General features: G+C 38.9%; 1 protein-coding gene across 2 annotated transcripts in view; it reads right to left on the bottom strand.

Annotated features, from left to right (window-relative positions):
* Positions 1 to 16529, bottom strand: part of CCDC138 (coiled-coil domain containing 138) — a 113902-nt gene that overhangs the window by 57572 nt on the left and 39801 nt on the right. For both annotated transcript variants that reach the window (XM_049781368.1, XM_049781367.1), the window contains 3 exons: positions 16164 to 16241; positions 14540 to 14650; positions 2760 to 2927 (listed from right to left, as the gene is read on the bottom strand). In XM_049781368.1, coding sequence (XP_049637325.1) covers positions 2760 to 2927; positions 14540 to 14650; positions 16164 to 16241 — 357 coding nt within the window. The remainder of the gene's footprint in view (positions 1 to 2759; positions 2928 to 14539; positions 14651 to 16163; positions 16242 to 16529) is intronic.

Genomic DNA, 16529 nt, shown 5'->3' with positions numbered 1-16529 from the left:
AAGCAATAGTTATCAAAACAGCATGGTATTGGAATAAAGACAGACCCTCAGATCAGTGGAATAGGCTTGAATACTCAGAAAATGTTCCTCAGACATACAATCACCTAATTTTCGACAAAGGAGCAAGAAATCCTAAGAGGAGCAGGGAAAACCTCTTCAACAAGTGGTGCTGGCAGAACTGGTTAGCCACTTGAAAAAAAAAAAAGCGAACATAGACCCCAGTTAATATCATGTACAAAGGTAAAATCCAAATGGATTAAAGACCTTGATATCAGACCTGATACCATAAGGTATACAAAAAAACATGTAGGTAAAACATTCCATGATATTGAGACTAAAGGCATCTTCAAGGAGGAAACTGCACTTTCCAAACAAGTGAAAGCAGAGGTAAACAGATGGGAATACATTAAGCTGAGAAGCTTCTGCACCTCAAAAGTAATAGTGCCCAGGATACAAGAGCCACCCACCGTGTGGGAGAAACTATTCACCTAATACCGATCAGATAAAGGGCTAATATCCAAAATATACAGGGCACTGACATAACTTTACAAGAAAAAAAAATCTAATCCCATCAAAAAATGGGGAGAAGAAATGAACTCTTTGATAAAAAAAGAAATACAAATTGTCAAAAGGCACATAAAAAATGCTCCTCATCATTAATCATCAGGGAGATGCAAATCAAAACAACGATGAGATACCATCTCATACCACAAAGACTGGCATACATCACAAAGAACAATCAGTGCTGGCGGAGTGGTGGAGAGAAAGGAACTCTTATCCACTGCTGGTGGAAATGCCGTCTAGTCCAACCTCTATGGAAGGCAATATGGAGATTCCTCCAAGAACTGGAAATTGAGCTCCCATTCAACCCAGCTATTCCACTCCTAGGGATATACCCTAGGAACACAGGAATACAGTACAAAAATCCCTTCCTCACACCTATATTTATTGCAGCACTATTCACAATAGCCAGGCTCTGAAAACAACCAAGATGCCCTTCAACAGACAAATGGCTAAAGAAACTGTGGTACATATACACAATGGAATATTATGCAGCTGTCAGGAGAGATGAAGTCATGAAATTTTCCTATACATGGATGTACATGGAATCTATCATGCTGAGTGAAATAAGTCAGAGGGAGAGAGAGACACACAGAATAGTCTCATTCATCTACGGGTTTTAAGAAAAATAAACATCATTTTTGCAACAATCCTCAGAGACAATGAGAGGAGGGCTGGAACTTCCAGTTCACTTCATGAAGCTCACCACAAAGAATGGTGAGTGCAGTTATAGAAATAACTACACTAAGAACTACCATAATCATGTGAATGAATGAGGAAACTGGAAAGCCTGTCTAGAGTACAGGTGGGGGTAGGGTGGGGTGGGGAGGAGGGAGATTTGGGACATTGGTGGTGGGAATGTTGCACTAGTGAAGGGGGTGTCCTTTACATGACTGAAACTTAATCACAATCATATTTGTAATCAAGATGTTTAAATAAAGAAAAAAATAAAAAAAAGAATTATAATCTCAGTTTGGAAGACCAGTTACTATGCAGAGCAAGTGAGTTAAAAATTTTTAAATAAAGTGATATCAGTGTTCAAAAAAATAAAAAAGAAATTGGTTGTAGAGAAATCTTTCAAAGTAGTAAAGACAACAAAAATAAACAAATCAGACTATATTAAATTTAAAAAGCTTCTGCACAGCAAAAAAAACTAAGCTCTTAATAAAGATATCCTACTAAATGGGAGAAAATATTTGCACACAATACATCAGATAAAAAACAGATATATAAAAAAATCTATATAAAGCACTCACAAAACATTTTGCACAGGGCCAACCTGAGACAGACCTGGGTTCAATTCCCAAAATCCCGAGCCAGGAGTGATTTCTGAGCACAGAGCCAGGAGTAATCCCTAAATGTCACCAGGTATGGTCCCAAAACAAACAAACAAAAAACCCACACTTAAAAAAAAATTCCAACAATTCATTCATAAATAGGGCAAATAGATGAATAGATATTTTTCTCAACAAGACATATAGATAGAAAAAAGTGTTTATTGTCACTATGATTAGGAAAATGCTAATCAAAACCTGAAAAAACTATCTCATGCTAGTGTAATAAAGAAATATCAAGAAGTTGGGGCTGGAGAGATAGCACAGTGGTAGGGTGTTTGCCTTGCATGCAGCTGATTCAAACAGATGGTGGTTCGAATTCCAGTATCCCATATGGTTCCCCGTGCCTGCTAGGAGTGAATTCTGAGTGCAAAGCCAGGAGTAACCTGAGTGCAGCTGGGTGTGACTCAAAAACAAAAAAAAGAAAAAATCAAGAAGTCTGGAAATAGCCTTTTTTGGAGGAATTATGTTGAGGAAGGAAGACTCTTCCACTGTTGATGGAAACATTGTGGGTTTAGCCTTTATGAAAATCAATATGGCGATCTCTCCAGAAAACAGAAATAGAACTCCCACAGGACTCACTGAATTACTTTATCAGAACTTGTTCATATCTCATTTTATTTTCCTAGCTCTAATAGTTATTTTGCCTTCTGTGGAATAGGCTCATATTTCTGATCTCTAATAAAAATTATATTGTATCAAGAATAAATAAATTAATTTTAATTAAGCTATAAAACTAATCTTCTATTACTGATATATTCAATTTCTATCAAAAATACTTTTAATATTTCCCCTCAGTAAAATCTGCAAGAAGTTCCATATTTAAACCTTATCTTCTCTTCTAAATTAAAATGAAAAACAAACCTTTACACACTTTTCCTGAATACTACTAGTTATCTGAGAAGCAAAGCTAAGTTGTGATTTTTCATTATCCATTCCAGATTCTTCAGTTTTTGGTCTACTAAGATGATGATCTGAAATCCAGTCCATGAAGACAGTTAGGAGTTCATAAACTTGAGCATTAAGTGGCACCTACATATAAAAAAATAGTTGGTCAGGCAATTCTTTCAGTTTATGACCTTATAAAATATCAAGGCAAGCTTTATATTTGGTGAGCAACTATAATTTACCCAAATTCACTTTACTAAAATATGCACTAAATGACAATTACAATTCTTCAAATGATAAAAATTCCAAACTAAGCATCTTCAGTGATGGTTAAAGTATTTGCTTAATTAGAAAAGAGAAGATAATCTATTATAAGGAAATTGAATGAATTTCTCAAAAGAGAATTTTCATTGAAATTATTTCAATCTGTTAACACAGAAACTAAACTTCCATTAACACACGACTATGAGAGCTAGTATAGCTGGAAATGCATTTTCTTTGCATATGACTGAACCTAGGTCTGAATCCTCAGCACTATCCATGAGCCCTAAGCACCAAGTGCAGCCCAAACAAACAAAACTAAAACAGAGTATAAAAAATAATAATTGAAAAATATTAAAAACTTATTTCTAAAGCTAATCAATTTCCACAGAATGAATGTTTCTTCTTCTTCCTAATATGGCTTCTGTCTTTGTTCTTGCATTATTATTAGTTTCTATATATAAGACATACATATAGATAATATATATTCCCTTAGAAATCATGTTCTCTGAGCCTACTAACATAAAAAGAAAAGATTTAGAATGTAATATTGCTAAAAAATATGCAAATTAAAACCTATTTCAAGTATCATTTTTTTCACTCTATAAGACACACCTGACCATAATATGCACAGATTTTTTTTAATTTTAATTTTCTTTTATTTTTAATTATGAGAACAAGGATGCAAAGAAAGAGGACAAGGTAAAGTTACAGTGGAAGGACAATACATAACATAATTCTCAGAAGTCCCCTTGCTGATATCCCAACTTTGAAATTTCATCCAAAGAACATTAAGATTGTAACACACTATAATATTTCTTAATAGCACACAAGGCAATCTAAAGCCATAAAACTTACATAACTCCTTAAACATTACAGGCATAGCATTTTTTTTACATTTCCATATTCATGCATATTAGCTTAAGTTACCCTCAAATCTTAACTGGGTTCTTTTTAAGGATTAGAGTCAAAGGAGCACAGCAAAAATGGTGTTAGAGTGGCAATTGTTGTTTGCATAGGCCCACCAAAATATGAGGGACATGGAGAGAAATAACCTTGGCCTAAATACAAAAAGACCCAACCCCTGAAGGTTCCTGGCACAAGACCAACTCTAGGCTCCAGGCAAGCTAGATCGTCCAATCCAAGACATTGTCTGTAGTGCCAACACACTTATATTTTTCACACAGTCTCTGTTGTTGGTATCAAGCTTCTGTATTAACGATCCTGGTATCTGTATATCCAACATCAATCCAAGACATTGTCTGTAGTGCCAACACACTTATATTTTTCACACAGTCTCTGTTGTTGGTATCAAGCTTCTGTATTAAAGATCCTGGTATCTGTATATCCAACATTGAAGTCAGGATGTGGAGCGTCCTCTGGTTTCACCTCACAATCAAAGGGCAATGCAGGGAGCCCTGTCCTATAAGCAAGTCGTTGTTGTTGCTAAGTCTTCTCAGTGTTAATGGAAGTCTCTTTTGAGCAGGACAATGTCTGAGCAGTGTAGAGTCTTCCTTGGTAGAGGATTGCTTCCAGGTGATGCTATAGACCAGCCTGGATGTTTTGTGGATGGCTTCCCTGGTTCAGGGAAATGCCCTTTCTTCTGAGGTCTGTGCCAGGTCGTTATGTCAATGTTCAGGGTGTAAGGTCCCTTTGCACTATAAGATTTGTCTGTACCAATCTCTGTTAGATAGGATCTTATTTATATGTATACTATTTTCCCATTTTAATGTGCCTATGCAAAAAAGGAGCAATGCCACGTGGTGTTCTTGGCACATATGAGGGTGATAAGAACAATTATGGTTCAATCATAAGCATTAATCTGGGGGACTCTTTCTCTAAGATTCCTTGTTAAACAGCTCAAAAAGAGAAGATGAAAAGTGGTTAGAATCGTCACTATATAAGACAACATTTAGTAAGAATTATAGCTGTCAGAGAAAAAACATAAAATATTCTAAAGAAATACGTGTCCATTTTATGTATCTTGAAACAGTTTGGGGTTGTTACACACAATACACGGCTTTGGTCTGTGATAAGGCTTGTACACTACTGATTAAAAAGAGTAATGTAGATTAGAGATGTTTGGGGGGGATAGAGAGTAAAGGAATAAAAAAGAGCTTTGTAGGGATGTGGGAAAGGGCACAATACAAAATAAAGATTCTGGATACGTAAAACGTAACATAACAGTAAGGAATACTCTTAATATATGAAGTACGCGAGGGGGCGCGAGCCCCCGCGCGGTTCTGTAGTTTTTGGATGCATAGGGAGGGATTTCTCCCCCCTCCCCCCAGGGCCCGATTAACCAGGCGTGGCCCTGAAGACCCACCAGGTTTGGGGGGATCTTGGTCCCCTGGACTAGGAGTTCAGCCCAGGGGGCCTGTGGCTAGCTGTCCTGCCCAGAGCCCCCAACATACTAGTCAAAGACCCAGAAATCCTGGCATGCGAGTGCTCTGAGCCCAGCCCTGCCCCTGTAGTTTCTGGATGCATAGGGAGGGATTTCTCCCCCCTCCCCCCAGGGCCCGATTAACCAGGCGTGGCCCTGAGGACCCACCAGGTTTGGGGGGATCTTGGTCCCCTGGACTAGGAGTTCAGCCCAGGGGTCCTGTGGCTAGCTGTCCCGCCCAGAGCCCCCAACATACCAGTCAAAGACTAAGAGGTATTATTATAGAGGTATAAAACATATAAAGAAAATATAGGCTTCCTCATTAAATCTTTTGAGATATTCTTGTGGGGGATGAAATCCAGGGCACATTTTCATTACATACCATGGTCTGTGTGGCAGATCAGGGATAGTCCTATTTAAAGAGGAAGAAAAAGGGGCAGGAGAGATAGTACAGTGGTAGGGCATTTGCCTTGCAAGCAGCCGACCCAGGACAGATGGTGACTCGAATCCTGGGATCCCATATGGTCCCCTGTGCCTGTCAGGAGTGATTTTCTGAGTTCAGCCAGAAGTAACCCCTGAACACTGCTGGGTGTGGCCCAAAAAACAATAAATAAAAAAAAAAAAAGGAAGAGTGTCCAAATCAGTGGAAAAGGCGAATCACAGGTAGATTTTATGTTGGTCTGGCCACAATTGATGTTGTTCTACTCCAACTGGATAGAGAAGCTGAAAAAATAGCCTAGTACAATTATGTGGCTGTAGTCATTGTTTCAATGACCTCCACCTTCTGCTGACAAAACTCCTTAAAAACCTACCCACATTCAGGGAAGTGCTCTAAGAACCTGCTCTCACACTGTAGATAACAGGAGGTGATCAAACAAATAGACTATCAGTCAGGTGCTGTGGTCACTGCAAGAAGTCCGCTACTGGAATATTTCTCTATATGACTGATTAGGACCTAAATATGTTAAAAAAAAAAACAAAACACCTAAATTGTGAACTGTGAAGCAAACTATAGCATCTGAGAATTGTGTAATTTATACCTCAGAGTAAAAAAAATTATTAGATTCAAAATTATGGGCTCCAAGCAATAGTAAAGCAGGTAGAAAACTTTCCTTGCACTTTCCTTGCTTACTTGGGTTCATTCCTCAGCATTCTATATGGTATCCTGAGACTGCCAAGAGCAATTACTGTGTGCCAGGAGTAACCCCTAAGCATAGCCAGGTATGACCCAAAAAATAACAGAAAAAAAGGAAAAGAAATTGGGGCTAGCAAGACTGTAGAGCAGACAGGGAGCCTGCTTTACATACAGCAGACCTGGGTTCAATCCCCAGCACTCCATATGGTCACCCAAGACCACCAGGAGTAATTCCTGAGTGCAGAGCATCAATAGATGTGGCCCTCAAACCAAAATTAATTAAAAATAGTAAATAAGGGGCCGGGCGGTGGCGCTAAAGGTAAGGTGCCTGCCTTACCTGCGCTAGCCTAGGACGGACCGCGGTTCGATCCCCCGGCGTCCCGTATGGTCCCCCAAGCCAGGAGCAACTTCTGAGCGCATAGCCAGGAGTAACCCCTGAGTGTCACCGGGTGTGGCCCAAAAACCAAAAAAAAAAAAAAAAAAAAAAAAATAGTAAATAAAACCAATTCAGGGACAGATTATAGCCTTGAGAAAAGAGTATTAAATAAACTCAAAACATAGTAAAGAATAAAGCTAGTATTAATAACTAAATGCCTTATCATCTGTCAGTATAGTACTTAAAATACTGTTTTTACAAATAAAAGTTATTTTAAATATTTTGGGGGGTTTGTTTGTTTTAGGCCACACCCAGTAATACTCAGGGGTTCCTCCTGGTTATGCACTCAGAAATCGCTCCTGGCTTGGGGGACCTTATAGGACGCCAAGGGATCGAACCACAGTCCATCCTAGGCTAGTGCACACAAGGCAGATGCCTCACGCCCTGTGCCACCACTCCAGCCCCTATTTTAAATATTTTAAAGAATATTTAAGTACATGTAAAGGAATTACAGTAAATGTTTTCATAGCAAAAAATGTATTGCTGGGAGTGATCCCTGTGTCCACTGACACCACTTGGGAATCCCCACCCCCATCCAAAACTAAAGAATATTGGTAAGAGAAAAAAAAAATTTTTTTTTTTTTGGTTTTTGTTGTTTTTGGGCCACACCCATTTGACGCTCAGGAGTTACTCCTGGCTATGTGCTCAGAAATCGCCCCTGGCTTGGGGGGACCATATGGGACGCCGGGGGATCGCTTGCAAGGCAGGCACCTTACCTCCAGCGCCACCTACCCGGCCCCGAGAAAAAAATTTTTTAAAGATTTAAGAACAAGGAGCCGGAGAGGTAGCACAGTGTCAAGGCGTTTGCCTTAGATGCAGAAGGACGGTGGTTCCAGGCATCCCATATGGTGATGCAAAAACAAACAAACAAAAAAAGATTTAAGAACAAAGACAACAAAATTGACTCTGCTGGGCCTGTAAGCTCGGCAGACATTTTCAGGCTGCTCCCCCCCCCCCCCTTGCTTCAACCTGGGAACTTGGATCTTCTCTGGCATTAATCCCCTGAGGGTGTGCCTCAGCTGAGGTGTGTCTTTCCAGGCCAGAGTTGCAGATAATGTGGACTCTGCTGGGCCCTTAAATTCAGCAGACATTTTGAGGTTTCCCCTGGCTTCCTTCAACCTAGAAACTTTTATCTTCTCTGGTATTAATCCCCTGAAGGCGTGTCTTGGCTGAGGTGTGTCTTTCCAGGCCAGAGTTGCACATAAAGTTGACTCTGCTGAGTCCTTAAGCTCAGCACACATTTTGAGGCTTCTCCCAGCTTGCTTCAACCTGGGAACTTTGATCTTCTCTGGCAATGATCTCCTGACCCCTTACCTCTGCTGAGGTGAGTCTTTTCAGGCCAGAGTTGCAGATACAGCTGACTTTGCTGGGCCCCTTAGGCTAGGCAGACATTTTGAGGCTTCCCCCAGCTTGCTTAAACCTGGGAACTTTGATCTTCTCTGGCGTTAATCCCCTGAGGGCGTGCCTCCACTGCAGTGTGTCTGTCCTGGCCAGAGTTGCAGATAAAGCTGACTCTGCTGGGCCCCTTAAGCCCACCTCTTAAGGGGTCAAAGCAGAGGAGCGCAGCTACTCTGCTTCACTTAGCAGCCAAGCAATCCTCCTAGCCAATGAATACCACCACAACACGTAGAAAAACCCACAACACAAGCGTGACAATGGGGAAACTACGCAGACCAACATCATGCATAGAGAATGAAGATGGAAACTCTGATGACCCAACAATGGCCAACCACATAAGAAGTCTTTCAGATATGGAGTTTAGAGAAGAAATATGAAGGATACCCACAGAACTCAAAGAAAGTATAGATCAGAACTCTAATAAGAATCAAGAGAATATGAAGATAGAAATCAGAAAACTCCAAACTGAAATATCAGGTCAAATAACAGGTCTGAAAAACTCTGTAGACAAATTGAAGGACAAAATGGATGAGCTTTCCCACAGGTTAACAGCAGCTAAGGATAGAATTAGTGCACTGGAAGATGTGAAGCATAACAACTGCACACAGCAGAAGAGATTGGAAAAAAGCCTTAAATCAAATGATCAGACAATGGAAAAATAACTCAAAGAATCTGAACAGGTGAAAATAGAAGTCTTTGATAAGCTCAACAGAAACAACCTAAGAATCATTGGAGTCCCAGAGACCCAAGAAGAAAATCTCCAGGAAGAATCAACTGTCAAGAACATCATCACAGAGAAACTACCAAAGCTAAAGAAAACATGTGAAAAAATACTGCATTCCTGAAGAGTACCAGATAAAAGAGACCCCAGAAAAACACACCCCAAGACATATCCTAGTCACAATGATGAATTCCACACATAGAGATAGAATCCTGAAAGCAGCAAGATCAAAAAAGGAAATTACATTCAAGGGAGCATCCTTGAAAATTACAACAGACATGTCACCAGAAACACTCAAGGCCAGAAGTCAGTGGTGGGATATAATGATAAAACTCAATGAAATAAATGCTTCAATAAGAATACTGCACCCAGCAAAACTCACTTTCAGGTTCAAAGGAAGTATACATGGCTTCACAGATAAACAACAGCTCAAAAACTTTACAGACTCAAAACCAGCCTTAAAAGAAAAACTGAAAGATCTACTTTAAGACAAGACAGACCAACAAACACACCAAACTTCTACACAAAGATGGCAATAAATCCCATGACAATTATCTCTCTCAATATCAATAGACTAAATGCACCCGTTAAGAGGCACAGAGTGGCAAAATGGATCAAAAAACTGAACCCAACCTTCTGCAGCCTACAAGAAACACACACCTGAATAGTCAGAATAAACAAAGACTCAAAATCAAAGGCTGGAGGAATATCATCCAAGCAAACAACACCCTTAAAAAAGCTGGGGTGGCCATACTAATATCAGATGACACAAACTTTATTCTCAGAAAAGTTGTAAGGGACAAAGATGAACATTATGTACTAATCAAGAGATATGTACAGCAGGAAGAAATCACTCTCCTAAACATATACGCACCTAATGAGGGACCAGCAAAGTATTTAATACAATTGTTGACAAATCTGAAAAAGAATATCAATGATAACACAATAATTGTGGGAGACCTCAACTTGGGCCTGTCAACACTTCATAGGTCAACCAAATTGAAACCCACCAAGAATACACTAGACCTAAAAGAGAAATAGAAGAAAGAGGCCTAGTAGATATATATATAGGACACTCCATCCTCAGAAACCTGGATACACATTCTTTTCCAACGTACATGGGTCATTTTCCAGGATAGACCACACGCTGGTACATAAAACATATCTCCATAAAATAAAAAAGATAGAAATTTTGCAGGCTACCTTTGCTAACCACAAGGCTCTGAAGTTAGATGTCAACTACAAAGGGACACAGAAGAAAAAATTGAACACCTGGAAACTAAACAGTCTACTACTGAACAACCAGTGGGCCCAAGATGAAATCAAAGAGGAAATCAAAAATTTCCTGGAAACAAACGACAATGAAAACACAAACTATAGGGCCCGGAGAGATAGCACAGCGGTGTTTGCCTTGCAAGCAGCCGATCCAGGACCAAAGGTGGTTGGTTCAAATCCCAGTGTCCCATATGGTTCCCCGTGCCTGCCAGAAGCTATTTCTGAGCAGATAGCCAGGAGTAGCCCCTGAGCACCACCGAGTGTGGCCCAAAAAAAAAAAAAAAAAAAAAAAAGAAAAGAAAACACAAACTATCAGAACCTATGGGATACAGCAAAAGCAGTACTGAGAGGAAAATTTATAGCTTTGCAAGCACACATCAAGAAGAAAGAAGGAGCATACATGAATAGCTTAAGGACACAGCTAATAGAATTAGAAAATGATCAACAAAAGGAACCAAAAATAGGGAGACAGAAGGAAATAACAAAGCTGAGAGCAGAAATCAATGAAATGGAAACCCAAAAAATAATGTGAAGATCAACGAAAGCAGAAGTTGGTTCTTTGAAAAAATAAACAAGATTATAGATTGGAAAAACTCACAAAGAAAAAAAAAAGAGATAAACTTGGTAACGCATATTAGAAATGAAAAGGGGGAGATCACTACAGATACTGCAGAGATTCAAAGGGTATTCAGAGACTACTTTGAGAAACTCTATGCCACTAAATATAAGAACCTGGAAGAAATGGATAAATTTCTAAACTCATATAACCTTCCAGGGTTGAATAAATAAGATGTAGCATATCTAAACACCCCCATCACTATTGAGGAAATTAAAACTGTAATAAAAAATTTGCCCGAAAACAAAAGCCCAGGCCCTGATGAATTCACAAATGAATTCTTTCAAACCTTTCAAGAGGAACTACTACCAATCCTGGCTATTTTATGAAATTAAAAAAACAGGAACACTTCCAAATAGCTTTTATGAAGCCAACATCACCTTAATACCAAAACCAGATAGAGATGCTTACAAAAAAGAAAATTACAGACCAATATCCCTGATGAACACAGATGCAAAGATCCTCAACAAAATCCTGGCAAATAGGATCCAATGCCTCATCAAGAAGATCATTCACTAAGATCAAGTAGGTTTCATCCCAGGAATGCAAGGCTGGTTTAACACCCGTAAATCTATCAACATAATACACAACATCAACAACAAGAAAAATAAAAATCACATGGTCATATCAATAGACGCAGAAAAAACATTTGATAAGGTTCAACACCCATTCTTGATCAAAACTCTCAGCAAGACGGGAATAAAAGGAACCTTTCTCAATACATTTAAGGCCATCTAGCACAAGCCAATGGCAAATATTATCCTTAATGGACAAAAACTAAAAGCCTTCCCTCTAAATTCTGGTACAAGACAAGGCTGTCTGATCTCACCACTCCTATTCAACATAGTACTGGAAGTCCTTTCTATAGTGATTAGGCAAGAAAAAGATATCAAAGGAATCCAGATAGAAAAGGAAGAAGTCAAGATCTCACTGTTTGCAGATGACATGACACTCTACTTAGAAAACCCTAAAGACTCTACCAAAAAGCTTCTAAAAACAATAGACTTGTATAACAAGGTGGCAGTCTACAAAATTAACACACAAAAATCAATGGCCTTTTTATACACCAATAATGATAGGGAAGAAATGGACATTAAGAGAACAATCCCATTTACATTAGTGCCACACAAACTCAAATATCTTGGAGTCCACCTGACTAAAGATGTGAAGGATCTATACAAAGAAAACTACAAAACACTGCTCCAAGAAATAAGAGAGGACACGCGGAAATGGAAACACATACCATGCTCATGGATTGGCAGGATCAACATCATTAAAATGGCAATACTTCCAAAAGCATTGTACAGATTTAATGTGATTCCTCTAAAGACACCCATGACATTCTTCAAAGAAGTGGATCAAACACTTCTAAAATTCATTTGGAACAATAAACGCCCTAGAATAGCTAAAGCAGTCCTTGGGAAAAGGAATATGGGAGGCATTATTTTCCCCAATTTTAAGCTGTATTACAAACTAATAGTTATCAAAAACAGCATGGTATTGGAATAAAGACAGACCCTCAGAGCAGTGGAATAGGCTTGAGTACTCAGAGAATATTTCCCAGATATATAAGCCCCTAGTTTTTGATAAAGGAGCAAGAAATCCTAAATGGAGCAAGAAATCCTAAATGGAGCAAGGAAAGCCTATTCAACAAGTGGTGTTGGCACAATTGGTTAGCCACTTGGAAAAAAGCGAACTCAGACCCCCAGCTAACACCGTGTACAAAGGTAAAATCCAAATCGATTAAAGACCTTGATATCAGATCTGAAACTATAAGGTATATAGAACAACATGTAGGTAAAACACTCTGTGACATTGAGACTAAAGGCATCTTTAAGGAGGAAACAGCACTCTCCAAACAAGTGGAAGAAGAGATAAACAGATGGGACTATATTAAGCTGAGAAGCTTCTGCATCTCAAAGGAGATAGTGCCCAAAATACAAAAGCCACCCACTGAATGGGAAAAATTATTCACCCAATACTCATCAGATAAAAGACTAATATCCAAAATATACAATATACTGACAGAACTATACAAGAAAAAAATATCTAACCCCATCAAAAAATAGGCAGAAGAAATGAACAGACACTTTGTAAAAGAAGAAATGCAAATGGCCAAAAGACACATGAAAAAGATGCTCAACATCACTAATCGTCAGGGAGATGCAAATCAAAACTACTATGAGGTACCACCTCATGCCACTGAGATTGGCACACATCATAAAGAAAGAAAGCAAGCAGTGCTGGTGGGGATGTGGAGAAAAAGGAACTCTTTTTCACTGCTGGTGGGAATGCCGTCTAGTCCAACCTTTATGGAAAGTGATAAGGAGATTCCTCCAGAAACTGGAAATTGAGCTCCCATATGATCCAGCTATACCCTCCTACGATATACCTGAGGAACACAAAAATACAATACAAAAATCCCTTCCTCACACCTATATTCATTGCAACACTATTTACAATAGCCAGATTCTGGAAACAACCAAGATGCCCTTCAACTGATGAGTGGCTAAAGAAACTGTGGTACATATACACAATGGAATACTATACAGTCGTCAGGAGAGATGAAGTCATGAAATTTTCCTATACATGAATGTACATGGAATCTATTATGCTGAGTGAAGTAAGTCAGAGGGAGAGAGAAAGACGCAGAATGGTTTCATTCATCTATGGGTTTTAAGAAAAATGAAAGACATTTTTAGCAGTATCTCAGAGACAAGAGAGATGAGGGCTGGTAGGTGCAGCTCATGACATGAAGCCACCACATAGAGTGATGAGTGAAGTTAGAGAAATAACTACACTGAAAACTATCATAACAGTGTGAATGAATGAGGGAAGTAGAAAGTCTGTCTCGAGTACAGGTGTGGGTGGGGTGGGGAGGAGTGAGATCTGGGAAATTGGTGGTGGGAATCTTGCACTGGTGAAGGGGAGTGTTCTTTACATGATCGTAATCAAACAACTACAATCATATTTGTAATCACAGTGTTTAAATAAAGATAATTAAAAAAACAGACAAGCAAACAAAGTAACATAAAAACTAACAAAGATCTTGGTGATGCTAGGTAAGTGTTTCATATTCCCCATGGAAAGTCCTGGATTTGTTTCGTGATAGTGGATAGTGCATTGCAGGCAGTTGACCAAGGTCAGATCCCTTGCATTCCTAAGCACTGTCAGGAGTATTTCCTGTGTGTAGAGTCAGAAGTTAAAGCCATTAGTATCACTAAGTGTGGCCTCACCCACAAAAAATTTAAGTGTTTTTTTCTGACACACATAGTACATACACACACAACTATGTGAGGTGGAAGACTAGTTAAATAACTTTGCTGTGGTAATCATTTCACTAAATATATATTCCAAATTAAAATGTTGAATATGTAAAATTTACATAGTTATTTTTCAGTTATGTCAAATAAAGCTGTTGAAAAATTAAGTATAGGCTTTGAGAAAACATATAACTAGTGATCATGAAAATTAAAAATAATGATTATATATAAAAAAAAAAACAAAGACAAATTTTCAACCACAACATACCTTAGAACAACTTTTTGAAACTGGTACTTTTTCTTGTTTCAAACTTTTTATTTCATGTGCAGCATGAGAAATTCCTTTCATTCGCTGTACTGTCATAAACTCATACTTCCTCTGCATAATAAGTACATATCCATGAATCAAAATCAATTATGGAGAAAGGGAGACAGAGGGCTTAAATACGTGCTTTGCATGACAGAACTCTAGCAAAGCACCCCATAAATTCTAGGGACACCAGAAAAGACTCCTGAGCAATAAGCCAGGAATAGCCTCCAAACTGCTTAGGTTTGGGCCAAAAACAAACAAATATAAAAGAGTTATAGGGCTGGAATAGAGTGCCTTGTATGTAGCTGACCCAGGTTTGACTTGCAGCAGCACATACAGCTCCCCAAGTTGCCAGGAAAGAGAAATGTAAGTAAACCCTGGGTATAGTGGGTGTATTACACACACACACACACACACACACACACACACACACAAACTAGAGATATGGTATTTTTAATTGTAATAGCAAATATTGAAGACAGCATAGATGTTCTTCAAAGATTGAGTTAAATAAATTACGGCACCCTGAATACCACTCAACAACATAAGTTGTTGGTATGCACAACAACCTGTGTAAATCTCTAGACTTGAGCGTTTGGCTGAATTAAAAAATAACACACACGGGGCCGGTGAGGTGGCACTATTGGTAAGGTGTCTGCCTTGCAAGTGCTAGCCAAGGAAGGACTGTGGTTTGATCCCCCGGCATCCCATATGGTCCCCCCAAGCCAGCGGCAATTTCTGAGTGCTTAGCCAGTAGTAACCCCTGAGCATCAAACAGGTGTGGCCCAAAAAACCAAAAAAATAAAATAAAAAAATAAAAAAAAAATAACACACACACCCCGCTTGATCACCGGCATCCCACATTGAAAGAAGCACAGCCACGGGGCCAGAGAGATAGCATGGAGGTAAGGCGTTTGCCTTTCATGCAGGAGGTCATCGGTTCGAATCCCGGTGCCCGATATGGTCCCCCGTGCCTGCCAGGAGCAATTTCTGAGCCTGGAGCCAGGAATAACCCCTGAGCACTGCCGGGTGTGACCCAAAAACCACAAAAAAAAAAAAAAAAAAAAAAAAAAAAAAGAAGCACAGCCAAGAATGATTCTTGAATGCATAGCCAAGAGTAACCCCTGAGCACCACTGGATATGGCCCCAAAACAAAACAAAATCCTACGGGCTGAAAAGATAGTGCAGTGGGTAAGACACTATGGTCAATCCTGGATCCAAGGTTCAATCTCTGACACCAAATATGGTTCCCTAAGCACTGCCAGAAGTAAGCCTTGAGACAGCTGGGGATCCCCTCCTATAAAAACAAACAAACAAAAAAACAGCAACAACACAAAATCCTACTTATAAACAGTGTGACTGAACTTATATAAAATCCTAAAATGACAAAAATATAGAGAGAGTGCAAAACTAGAGTAGCCAGAACTTAAGAATGGGATACAAATGGAAAGAAATGGAAAAGGGTTAAATGAAGAATCCCTGAAGTAGAAATAATCTGTGTTCATTACATATTGATATCAATTTTCAAAGGAAATCATTTTAAAAATTAATTTAAGATGCACGAGTAGAATGAGTAACTTGCCTGTAAATTATCTAAACGAGCTTGAACTCTTTTAGCCTGTAGCTCCATCTTCTTGTTTTCTTCACTTACTTCATTTAACTAAAATAAATGTATATTGGATATTTCAATATAAAGAATAAGCTAATTTAATATAAAAATCTTCCCCAAAAATCTACTAGCTTATCTATCTAGTCTATATACCAATTATGTAACAAAATAAAGTAGCATTCATGATTACAGAAACTCAGAGAGCCAGTGAGATGGTTTAAAGGACTCAAATGCATTCTTTGCATTTGGGAGCCTCAATTTGATCCATAGCACCTCAAGGTGTTCCCTCCTTCAAATACCCAGCTAAAAGCAATCTCAAGAATGACCAATTATGCTCTG

The sequence above is a fragment of the Suncus etruscus genome, chromosome 9, assembly GCF_024139225.1.
Source record: "Suncus etruscus isolate mSunEtr1 chromosome 9, mSunEtr1.pri.cur, whole genome shotgun sequence".
Taxonomy (NCBI): Eukaryota; Metazoa; Chordata; class Mammalia; order Eulipotyphla; family Soricidae; genus Suncus; species Suncus etruscus.
This window is presented reverse-complemented; position numbering and strand designations above follow the sequence as displayed.